The sequence below is a fragment of the Hipposideros armiger genome, unplaced genomic scaffold (assembly GCF_001890085.2).
Source record: "Hipposideros armiger isolate ML-2016 unplaced genomic scaffold, ASM189008v1 scaffold_427, whole genome shotgun sequence".
Lineage (NCBI taxonomy): Eukaryota > Metazoa > Chordata > Mammalia > Chiroptera > Hipposideridae > Hipposideros > Hipposideros armiger.
In genome coordinates, this window is record NW_017731777.1 from 527,445 (window position 1) to 539,618 (window position 12,174).

Below are 12,174 nucleotides of genomic sequence, written 5' to 3' on the forward strand. Positions count from 1 at the left end.
TAACAACGATGCAGTGAGAACTGATTTCTCTACAATGCCAGTTACAAAATTCTGGATCAAGTGTTTGCAGTCATATCCTGTTCTGTCTGAGACTGTGTTGTGCCTTCTTCTTCCATTTCCAACAACATATCTTTGTGAAACAGGGTTTTCCAGCTTGTTGGTTATCACGTCTAAATACAGAAGTAGACTTGTTGTGGAAGATGATCTTGTTGTGCTCTTGCAAAGACTGCCCTTAGGATTTCTGATTTGGTGAGAAAGAAGCAATCTCAACCTTCGCACTGACGTTAGCTTTTTATGCATACTGTCGCAAAATGTAGCAATGTAGTTTACTGTTGTTATATTAAGACTGTTACCCATGCTACACCATGTTTCAAGACAAAATTTCATTTATTTGTAATTACAAATAAATATTTCACAATATATAATTACATATTGGTTTTGTGATTAATCACTATGCTTTAATTATGTTCAATTTGTAACAATGAAAACACATCCTGCATATCAGATATTTATTTACATTATGATTCATAACAGTAGCAAAATTACAGTTATAGAGTAGCAACGAAAATAATTTTATGGTTGGAGGTCACCACAACATGAGGAACTGTATTAAAGGGTCATGGCATTAGGAAGGTTGAGACCCACTGTTATAGGCGATGATGTGTTGAATGCCCTTGTGGACATAGGAGTTCGTGCTGTGTGATTATTACTTTTGGGTGCATCCCTATATGCAAGATTGCTGAATCAAAGCAAATACATAATATATGTTGTGATACAAATGGACACACTGCCTTCCAGAAAGTTTGTACAAATTAACATACCCGTCAGTAGAGTATAAGAATGCCTATTCCTCTCCCTAGGTATTAGGAAACATTTTACTCTGCCTACATGAAAAAAAAGTGACATTTCAATGTTGTTTTAATTTTTGTGTATTTGGCTGTAAGCTTGAAGATTTTTTCATATGCTTTTACTTGTATCTCTGATATAAATTGTTTATATTTAAACCTTGATCATTTTTCTATTGCCATGAACTTCTGCCTGTATTATTTAAAGATAATTTTTCTATTTTCCTGTTTGTCAATTGCATTTAAATATTAAACCTTTCTTGTTTGTTTTTATTCAGATGTTTTGAATTTTATGTGGTCAAACTTAACAGTTCTTTATGTTTTATGATTTGGGAGACATGATTAGATTAGAAATATAATTTATAATCCAAGAGTATAAAAATACTTAATCATACTTTCTTTTTCTATTTACACTGTTCTCTCTCTTACTAATAAGATTTGATACAGCCAGGATATATTTTGGTAAAAGAAGTGAGTAAAGCTTTTTCCTTGTTTTCTTCCAAATGGTCATACACTATTTCAACAACATAAGTATACCAGATTTTCTCCACTGACTTTGCCACCTTTATTATATCTAAAAATCCCAATATAAACCTTTAGTGTATTTATTATCTCTTTATTATGTCCATTGATTTGTCTGTCTCCTCTGAAATACTATTTAAATAAATATAACTTTATTTTGTCCTCTTATTTAGTTGCATCTACTAGCATTTCTAGAGCAATATTCAATAACATTGGTAATAGTGTATACTTTTGTCTAGTTCCTCAAACGATTATTATGCTTCGAATGGTTAACCGTTAATAGTCATCTGACATTAGAATATATATTTACATGTACATTCATAAACAAAAATATTTAAAAATCTTTTTATACTTTTCTATGAGATTTTTGAACTACAAAATAATATCTTCAGTGTTACTTCAGCATCTATCAAGGTAATCATAATTTTCTCTTTTGCTCTATTGATATCTTGAATTATATAATGTCATTAAGAGTTATTCTGGTTTCTTAAAGTAATTTGAAAGTGTTACAATTGAATCAGTTTAAATAACAAAAATATACTTTTCTTGAAGATGTGAAAAAAAATTGTGAAATTGGATGGATTTGATTCTTTTTGGAGGATAGACAATGATAGTCTGCTATAGTTCTCTTCTTTAGTTCTCCTTTGGTTATTGACTTAAGATTTTATATTTTTTGGATTTAATTTTACATCAAAAAAAGTTTCTAAATTTTAAAATTCATCAATTTAATCCAGATTTGCAAATGCATTTAGTTTATAAATATTCCCAAAGTATACTTTTTTTCTAGTCTTTTGAAATCTTCACATATATTATTTTTATTATTTATTTTATTTTTTAAGTTTTTTAGTTTTCAATTTCAATTGACATACAATATTATATTAGTTTCAGGTGTACAGAACAGTGATTAGATATTTATATAACTTATGAAATGATCCCTCCAATAAATCCAGTACCCATCTGATGCCATACATAGTTATTATAATACTACTGATTATATTCCCCATGCTGTACTCTACATCCCCATGACTATTTTTTAACTACTAACTGTACCTTTTAACTCCCTCCTCTCCTTCACTGATTCCCTTTACCACTACCACCCTCATTTGGGCAACCATCAAAATGTTCTCTGTACCTATGAGCTTGTTTCTGTTTGGTTTGTTCATTTATCCTGTTCTCTACATTCCACATATAAGTGAAATCCTATAACATTTGTCTTCCTCTGTCTGACTTTCTCCACTCAGCACAAATTTTGTCATCCATAAATTTTGCAGATGACAAAATTTAATTATTTTTTATGGCTGAGTAATATTCCATTGTATACCCCCTCTTTATCCATTCATCTATTAATGGCCACCAGGCTGCCTCCACATCTTGGCCATTGTAAGCAATGCTGCAATGAACACGTGGATGTACATGTTCTTTTGAAGTACCGTTTTGGTTTCTTCGGATAAATACCAGGAAGTAGGATTACTGGGTCCTTTTTTGTCTCTTGTTATAGCCTTTGTTTTAAAGTCTATTTTTTCTAGTATAAGTATTGCTACACCAGCTTTTTGTTTGTTTGTTTGTTTCCATTTTCATAAAATATTTTTTTCCATCCCTCTACTTTCAGTCTGTATGTTTTTCGATTTGAAGTTAGTCTCTTGTAGGCAGCATATGTAAGTGTCTTGTTTTTTATCTATTCAGTCACCCTATCTTTTGACTGGAGCATTTAATCCATTTACCTTGAAAGTAATTTTTGCTAGATATGCAGTTATTGCCATTTTATTATTCATATATTTGATTTTTTTTTAATCTTGACAAAGTCTCTCTAATATTCCTTCTAATAGAGATTTGATGTGATCAACTCCTTTACCTTTTTCTTGTCTGGGAAGCTCTTTTTCTGTCCTGAGATTCTAAATAATAGGTTTGCTGGGTAGAGGAATCTTGGTTGTAGGTCCTTGCTTTCATCACGTTGATTATTTCATGCCAATCCTTTCTAGGCTGCAAAGTTTCTGTTGAGAAGTCAGCTGACAGTCTTATGGGTGCTCTCTTGTAGGTAAATAACAGCTTTTCTCTTGCTGCTTTTAAGATTCTCTCTTTGTCTCCAACCTTTGGCATTTTAATTATGATGTGACTTTGTGTGGGTCTCTTTGGGTTTCTCTTGTTTGGGATTCTCTGCATTTTCTGGGCTTACATTTCTATTTCTTTGATCAGGTTAGGAAAGTTTTGTCATTATTTCTTCAAATGGGTTTTCAATTCCTTGCTCTCTCTCTTCTTCTAGTACCCCTGTGATGTGAATGTTGGTACACATGATGTTGTCCCAGAGGGCCCTTAAACTATCCCAATTTTTATGGATTCTTTTTTCTTTTTGCTGTTCTGATTGGTTGTTTTCTGCTCTTATCTTTTAAATTGATGATTTGATCTTCTGCTTTACCTAATCTTCTGTTGATTCCCTCGAATGTACAAGCTCTGACAATTAAGTTCACAAACTTTGTTGGAACAATGTTGTTAGCCTTTTCTGATACCAGAGGAATTATTCATTTGAATTTGTGCCAACTGGACAAACAATTAACCAAGTTTACTGTTTAGAACTGCTGAAAAGGCTGTGTGAAAATCTTAGATGAAAATGACCTGAGCTTTTCACCAACAATTCATGGCTCTTGCATCACAAAAATGCACCAGCTCACATGACACTCATGTGAGGGAGTTTTTAGCCAGTAAACAAAGAACTGTATTGGAACATCCTCTTTACTCACCAGATCTGGACCCCAATAACTTCTTTCTTTACCCAAAGATAAAGAAAATACTGAAAGGAAGACATTTTGATGACATTCAGGACATTAAGGATAATATGATGACAACTCTGATGGCCATTCCAGAAAAAAAGTTCCAAAATTGCTTTGAAGGGTGTACTAGGCACTGGTGTTGGTGCTTTGCTTTCCAAGGGGAGTACTTTGAAGGTAACCATAGTGATATTCAGCAATGAGGTATGTATCACTTTTTAAGGATGAGTTCGTGAACTGAATTGTCTAATCTCATATTCTTCATTTCAGTTATTTTATTCTTTATTTCTGACTGTTTCTTTTTTTTAAGATTTTTATTTGGAGTTGGGGGGATGGGAACAGTGCTGGGGAACTGAGGGAAGGGGAACAGACAAGTTGCTGTCATTTTTGTTCTTCAATCTCGTTGTGGAGGATGTTGCTTCACTGGCCCAAGTTGGCACCGTCATTGCGCTCTTCCCTGGTGAGGCGGATCAGGCGCCGGCTTCTGGACGGCCGCTCACTGTGGCTGCTGGCCGCTCACGCTGGCTGCTGGCTACACACGGTAGCCCATGGCAACCCACTGCCACAGGGGCTGCAGCCTACGCCGTCGCCGGCAACTCAAGGCAGCCCAGCTCCAGGTTGAGCTGTTGTTCAGCATCTTAGCTGTGGAGGGCAGTGTCACTGGCCCTCATATGTGGGATCCGAACCGGGGCCCTCTGGCATCCCAAGCGAGTTCTTAACCATCGCGCCACTCGGCCGGCCCCTGACTGTTTCTTTTTTATGTTTTCTATGTCTATTTTTATGTTTCCTATTTCTTTGTTGAAGTTATCCTTGAGATCATTGAACATTCTTATAATTAGTGTTTTGAACAGTTTATCTGGTAGATTGCTTATCTTCATTTTTGCCTGGATCTTTTTCTGGAGCTTTGTTCTATTCTTTCATTTGGGACATGTGTATTTCCCCATTTTGGCTGCCTCCCTGTTTTTGTTTCTATGTATTAGGTAGGGCTTCTATGCCTCGGTCTTAGAAGAGTGGTCTTATGTACTAGGTGTCCTGTGGGGCCCAGTGGCACAGTCTCCCTGGTTACCAGATCCAGTTGCTCCAGTTGTGTCCCTTGTGCGGGTTGTGTGCCCTCCTGTTGTAGTTGAGCCTTGGTTGCTGTTTGTGCATGAGTGGGAGGGTTGACCCTCAGGCTGATTGGTTGGTGAAGACTGGTTGTGGCTACAGTGGAGGAGCTTTTGTGACCCTATGGAGAAGGGTCTGCCTCAATAGGACTCTGGTGCCTGCCCAGTCTGCCCTTTGGGTATGTCTTTTGTGCAGGTGGTTGCGTGGTACTCTGGTGTGGTCTGAAGGTGGCCACTGGGTGTGTTCATTATGGAACCTCTTGGGAAGGGCTCTGTTGCAGGCCAAGTTCAGCCACAGCCTATGCCCTGCCTGGGGCCACTTGGTATGAGCTACAAAGTTATCTGCAGATGGTTGCCACTATGTTGGTATTGGAGGTGTCTGGGAGAGGCTAACCTGCTAATTAAGGCCTGCTTCTGCTAGTGCTGGGCCTAGGGCTGCCTAAAAAGAGGTACAGGGCATGCTGAGGCCTGATGCTGCTTGCAAACCTTGAAAGATGAGCCAAGACAGGCTATTCGTATGAAATAGCCATTGGAAGTGTCTTGGGTGGGTCCAAAAGTTGGATGCGAGAGGGCCTCTGGAAATCACCAGGGTGGATTGAATGGTGTTAACTAGTCTGGTGGAGATTCAGGCAAAGCAACTGCCTACGTCTGCAAGCTGAGTTGGAAGAAGAGCTCAACAAAGGAACAAAATGGCACCTTCCTGGACAGAGCTGCCCCTCCAGCCCGCATTCTGAGGCCAGACAACTCAGTTCCTCCCAGTATGTCCCTGGCACCTTTCCAGTTGCTGCCCTAGCACAGGAGCCAACAGTGAGTGAGTCCCTCAGAGAGTAAGTCTGTGTGTTTTAAGAGGAACCCTTGGGACTGCAGCCGCCTTCTGTCTCCCTTATCCACAATCTCTACTGGTTTTCACAGCCAGAAGTTATGGGGACTTCTCTTCCCAACACTGGAACCCTGAACTGTGGGATTTGGCATGGGGCTGGGATCCCTCACTCCTCAGGGGGGACTTCCATAGCCAAGATATTCTTCCTAATTTTTAATAGTCACAGGCTGGTGTGGGAGCAGCCCATTCCAAGTCTCTGCTCCTCCTACCAGTCTCAAGGTGACTTCTTCTGTATGTCCTTAGTTGTAGCACTTCTGTTCAGTTAGACTTCAGGCAATTCTCAATGATGGTTTTTCTGTAGTTCAGTTGTAATTTTGAGGTGGTCATCAGCGGAGGCAAGAACAGAGTTTACCTACTCCATCATCTTGATTGGAACTCCCCAAATTATAGTTTAATGAGCTTTTGTATCTAGGGTTATATGCAATTTATTTTCTGTGGTTTTGGTTTAGGTATTTTTTCTAAGTTTTAATATTTTGTTCTGTTTCTGTGTTTTCTAATTGTTTTTCCTATTTCTGCCTTCATCTTTAAAATACATATGTCCTCTAATCTTCACATTATTCTATGAAGTAAATGTTACATTTCATTTACTCTATTTTAAAAATAGAGAAACTAAGTCATAGAGACATTTAGGAAAATTACATGCACTTTCATAAAGGACATAATCCGGATTCAAACCCATACCCTTTGTCGATGAGGGCCAACTTATTAACCATTGCATTATACTGCCTTGCCTACTTCATTTGCAAAGTAACTACTTGTCCAGTCCATTGAGGAAGTTCCCCAGAAGTAGATATTTTAAATATTTAAATGAAAATCATCCTATCTTTCTCTGTTTGACCTATTTTACTTAGCATAATACCCTCTAGGTCCATCCATGTTGTCGCAGATGGTAAGATTTCATTCTTTTTTATGGCTGAGTAATATTCCATCATATATATGTCTAGTACCCACCTGGCGCTATAACTAGTTATTACAATATTATTGACTATATTCCCTATGCTGTACATTACATTCATATGACTATTTTGTAACTTCCAGTTTGTACCTTCACCTTTTTAATCCAACCCCTAATCCCTTTCCCATCTGTTAACCATTAGTTTGTTCTCTGTATCTGAGTCTGTTTCTATTTTGTTTGTTCATTTATTTTGTTCTCTAGATTCCACATATAAGTAAAATCATATGGTATCACTTAGTAAATTATATAAATGTCTAACCACCACGCTGTACACCTGAAACTAATATAAAATAATATTGAAGCTCAACTGTAGTTGACAAATAAAAATAAATAAAAAGACTGCTACAAACAGCAAAACAAAGACAATCATCATATATTTGCATTAAAGAGAAGCCAGGTCTGCTTTTAAAACGTCAATTATACTATTCGAAGCTATACCCACATAGGTTTATTCAGGGAAAAAAATGTCATATGGGTTCAGACATTAGGCAAAAATGTCATTCATAATAATCTTATTGATGTTAGAGAATTTTAAGTATAAAGTGAAGATGTTTAAGGGGAAATAAGTTATTTTACACTTTAAAACACTGAGAAGAGCTGTTCAGTGCCAATGGTTGAATGATCCTCGAACTATTTGACTTCAGGTACCACAGACATGACAGCTAATCTTATAAATAAGAAAAAGTTAATCCTCAGTTGCTTGTATTTATAGATAAGAAATGTGAGGTGAAGTTGCCTCTCTTTCAAACTAAGATTTTTTTAAAAGCCAGAGCCAATGTCACATCCAATAATGCCAGGTGTCCTCTATATTAGTAACTTTTTCATGAAAACTCTTGAGTCATGGTTAGCTTCCCATAGTTTTCATTAATCAGTTCACTGAGGATGTTAAATCATGCTGCTGATTCCTCCAATACTCTGTTAATGTTTTTTGCCATTTAAGGCCTAGATGTTTCTTTTTTTTATTTTCCTCCTACCTGTGCAATTTTTTTATTATTCTGAATTTACCCATCAATAATATAATATGCCATTATGTGTAAAGCAGAAAAGCAAATAGTAACATACTTGAAAACCCTGGTGTCCTCTTCACTTGTTGGCTGTTCTGCTTTTCTATTGACTGTTGAAAAATAAAGTATGCTCATTGGCCACACTGACCAGCTGTACTTTATTATGAATATATTAGAATATATTAATATTCTAAATACAGCAATACCTTCTTTTGTAACCATAATTCATTCTGGAAACAAACTACTCATATTGCAAGACATTGCTTGTTTACCACGTTGAAATGTATTAGAAATGTTTGCTTGTCTTGTGGAACACTCGCAAACCAAGTTACTTGCAATCCAAGGTTTTACTACTGTATTTAATTTCCTTTCAGAGGGCACCCAATATCAAATAAAACCTCATTGAATTATATGACCTAACAACTAAAGACAAAAATACCACAAAATTTAAACTAACCTCTCCTAAAACATTGTCATAAAATTGTTTGGTCAATTTTTAGTTTTAGCTGAGGTTTGGAAAGATTTAAAGTGTTTGTTTTTAAAGCTGGATTAGTTAGTGGTTTTAAAACAGATAATAATGAGAACATGATGCACTTAAAAAGGAGATACACTTTAAAGTTTTTATGATGATTCTAAAATGCCTATGATGCCAAAATATATGGAAATTATAGCAATAGATTTAGTTGAATAGTGGGAAACAGCCAAACATGCTGTAATATAGTATTTGCTAAAAACAAAGAGGAACTATCAATGAAAAATTAATTTAATTATTTTTTCCTTTCCTTTGTACAAAAAATTGTTATTTGGCAACTAACTTTCAAAATGTATTGTATCAGTGGGAGATAAAAGGGTGATTAAACATGAACTCTGCCTTCAAGACCCTTCTTGTCTAATGCTTAAGTTAATTAAGAGATGAAATACAAATACTTCAGTGACAAACTTTTTTAGGAAATCAAGTTTAAAAATCATGTTAATGATCATTTATATAAACAGGAAAAACACAAATAGAGAGCAAATTGAATTAATTAGCTAGTTACAGCAAAACATGGAAAAGAAAAGAGAAAAACAATATTATACAATTAATCCATAACCAGTATCACTACTATACATTACAATTACCTTAAGTTATTTTCTGGAGCTTCTTTATATGGATTCTTAATTATCCTTTTTTTCTCTCCAACCATTTATATCTCTACTCTTACCAGTTTACTATTTGATCAAGATTTCATGACCATAATATAAAACTCCTGTTGCAGTAAAAGTTAGAAAACTGCAACTATAAGAACTTTTCATTATGATAGAGATCAGAGGACTTTAGGTTTGGCAATTATTTTAAACCACTGTCAGGTGCTTCTTAAATCTAGTATCATATGCATGTATGACTAATATTTCCAAAATTCAGCTCTCTCAGTATGGGGTTATTTTGATATGGTAGAGAAAAAGAAAAGACAGTCTTGTGTTTCATGTATAATAGGAATACTGGTAGTAAAAAAACTGTCTGAAAAATGGTAAGTAGTATTCTTATGGGTCTATGATTGCTCATCAGTATTTATCACCTATATTAAAGTGAATGTCATTAAGCCAAATAGCTTTTGTAGTTAAAAGCCAGCAAATGCAAAATGATTCTGTCAACCTTGCTATTGGTTAATACCTAACTATAAGTTGAATATTTTGAAATCTGTAGAATGTCTTTACTCCTGCCATTCAGTGCTGAGATTAAATATCCAAATAAACCAAAAATGAGCTGATCAACTTTCATCCACTTCAATTTTTCCAAACTTGAATTTCCCATCACTGAGCCCATATCACAAGCATAGCACTGAAAGTAATAACAGAGAGAAATCAAATTACCGCATTTCAATCACAAGATTTTTTCTGACATTAAGAACTAAAATATGTAATTGATAGCCGTGCTGTGAAATTGCAATGCAGACGTGATAATTACCCTCATTATTTTTTTTAATATATATCGAGATACATTTAGCATTTCTTTTCACTTTTAATGGCATGTAGTATAATAAGACAACAAGAAGAGACATGTTTGTTTTACAGTGTTATAGTTAAATGTGATGACAAAGGAAAGATATAATGTTAATGATACACAAACATCGATGTTGTAATCGACAGTGATTACACAATCATTCTGTACAAACTGTATACACACAGTTAAAATAAAGCAAGATGCATTTTCTTCCCAGAGCAGTAACTGCTGACAACAGCTATCATTAAAAACAAAAATATAATGTAATTAGGGGTGGACAAAATGATTTGCTTCTTGTCTCAACTTTATCAATTGTCAAATAGTAGGGTTTCAGACAAATGTAAAATGTAATTAATTTATTATTGTTTGAATATAGACTTAGCAATTACAGAGTCATTGGAGTCCACCTTAGTCCAGGTCCTTAATGAATTAGTTTCATTAGATTTGCAATTCCCCCAAGTTGATTTAAGTTAAATTTAACATATGGTATGAATTGCTTCTTCCTATTAATGGCAATTAGATTTTCAGGATAAAGCCCTTGCTGCCCTTTCTTTCTCTTAATAAACATTGAAAATTTGGAGACAAAATTACTAAGACTATGTCTACTATTGTCTGAAATCTTAGCCCAGCTTCTGCCTGAATTTTATTTTAAATTTTATTTTTTTAAGATGTGTTTTTTTTGTTTTGTTTTTAAAGATTTTATTGGGAAATTGGGGGATGGGAACAGTGCTGGGGAATTGAAGGAAGGGGAACAGACAAGTTCCTGTCGTTTTGTTCTTCAGTCTAGTTGTGGAGGACGTTGCTTCACTGACCCAAGTTGGCACCATCATTGCGCTCTTCCCGGGTGAGGCAGATCAGTCGCCGGCTTCTGGACGGCTGCTCACTGCGGCTGCTGGCCGCTCCCGCTGGCTGCTTGCTACATGGTAGTCCATGGCAACCCGCTGCCACAGGGGCTGCAGCCTTCGCCATAGCCGGCGACTCACGGCAACCCAGCTCTAGGTTGACCTGTTGTTCAGCATCTTAGCTGTGGAGAGCAGTGTCACTGGCCCTCATATGTGGGATCCGAACCAGGGCTCTCTGGCGTCCCAAACCAGCTCTTAATCAATGTGCCACTCGGCCGGCTGAATTTTATTGATCTGTCTTTTACTTTAAGGCAACATGTGGCAGCTAAAAGCACCACATAATTGTGAAAAAGTGACACTATTTCTTTTGAGCTTGAATCAGAATTAATGACTCAGAGGCTGATTGGATTGAATGCAAATGCTGGGTTATAACTCACTTCCCAACGGTAAGATAAAGTTTTACATCCATATCACAAGTTTGTGTTTAGTATTTTTTTAGTATTTTCATTCATTATGTCAAGAGCCGGGTAAATGCATGGTGGAATGTTCGAGAACTTAATTGTCTGTAGTTTTTCTGGAGAACACTGGGTTGGAAAAAGGTCAAAGTTCAAGGAAGCATTTTGTACTCTTCCTCTAGCAGAAGGTGTTGACCACTGTGGCAGAGGAAAACAGGTGTCGAACTGCCTCCTCATCTGCTTTGTATGTGCACATTTGGGAACAAAGACTCTTTTCTTTCAAACTGTGCTTAATCATTACAGGGTAAGGAGACCCAATGTATGAAAACAGAGGACTGGATAACCAGAGAATAATAGCAGCTTCCTTCTGAGAAAGCAGCAAGCTACTCTCTGAGAAAAGAGCCCAATTGTGGAGGGCTGGGGTCAATGGAGAGCCACTAGGGAAACTTCACTGGTCAGGGTTTCTACCATCACTGGTCTACATTGGGCCAGGAAAGCCACAAGCTATCAGTCACATGGGTGAGAAATTCAGTGTGGGAGGGGAGGTTCTATGCATTCTGGTGGGACTTTTTCAAGGCATGGTTAGTAGAATGCATCAAAGAGTAGAGTACAATGCCATGTACTTGGAGCAGGGACAGGAACAAAAAGAAAACCACAGGAGATAAATGGTTGGCCGTACCACCACAACTTTGTCAAATCCAGGTGTGAAGTCTCCCTGCTTGGACCAGCTGAGTTTCCTCCTCCATTCAATTTGCAGATCACTGACCTGGGAAGGACACTCAGGTTTCCGAGCTCTGGAAGTTCAGCTAGGAGACATGTCTACAA

The 12,174-nt window shown here is 36.6% G+C and overlaps 1 protein-coding gene across 1 annotated transcript in view; it reads left to right on the forward strand.

The window, feature by feature from the left end:
* The window catches only part of LOC109394537 (zinc finger BED domain-containing protein 5-like), a 79,826-nt gene extending 79,440 nt beyond the window's left edge, over positions 1-386 (forward strand). Inside the window, 2 exon segments of the mRNA XM_019664688.1 lie at positions 1-206; positions 209-386. The exon segment at positions 1-206 is cut by the window's left edge and continues 484 nt beyond it. Of these exon segments, the coding sequence (XP_019520233.1) occupies positions 1-206; positions 209-282 (280 nt within the window). The 3' untranslated portion in view covers positions 283-386.
* The last annotated feature ends 11,788 nt before the right edge of the window (positions 387-12,174 follow it).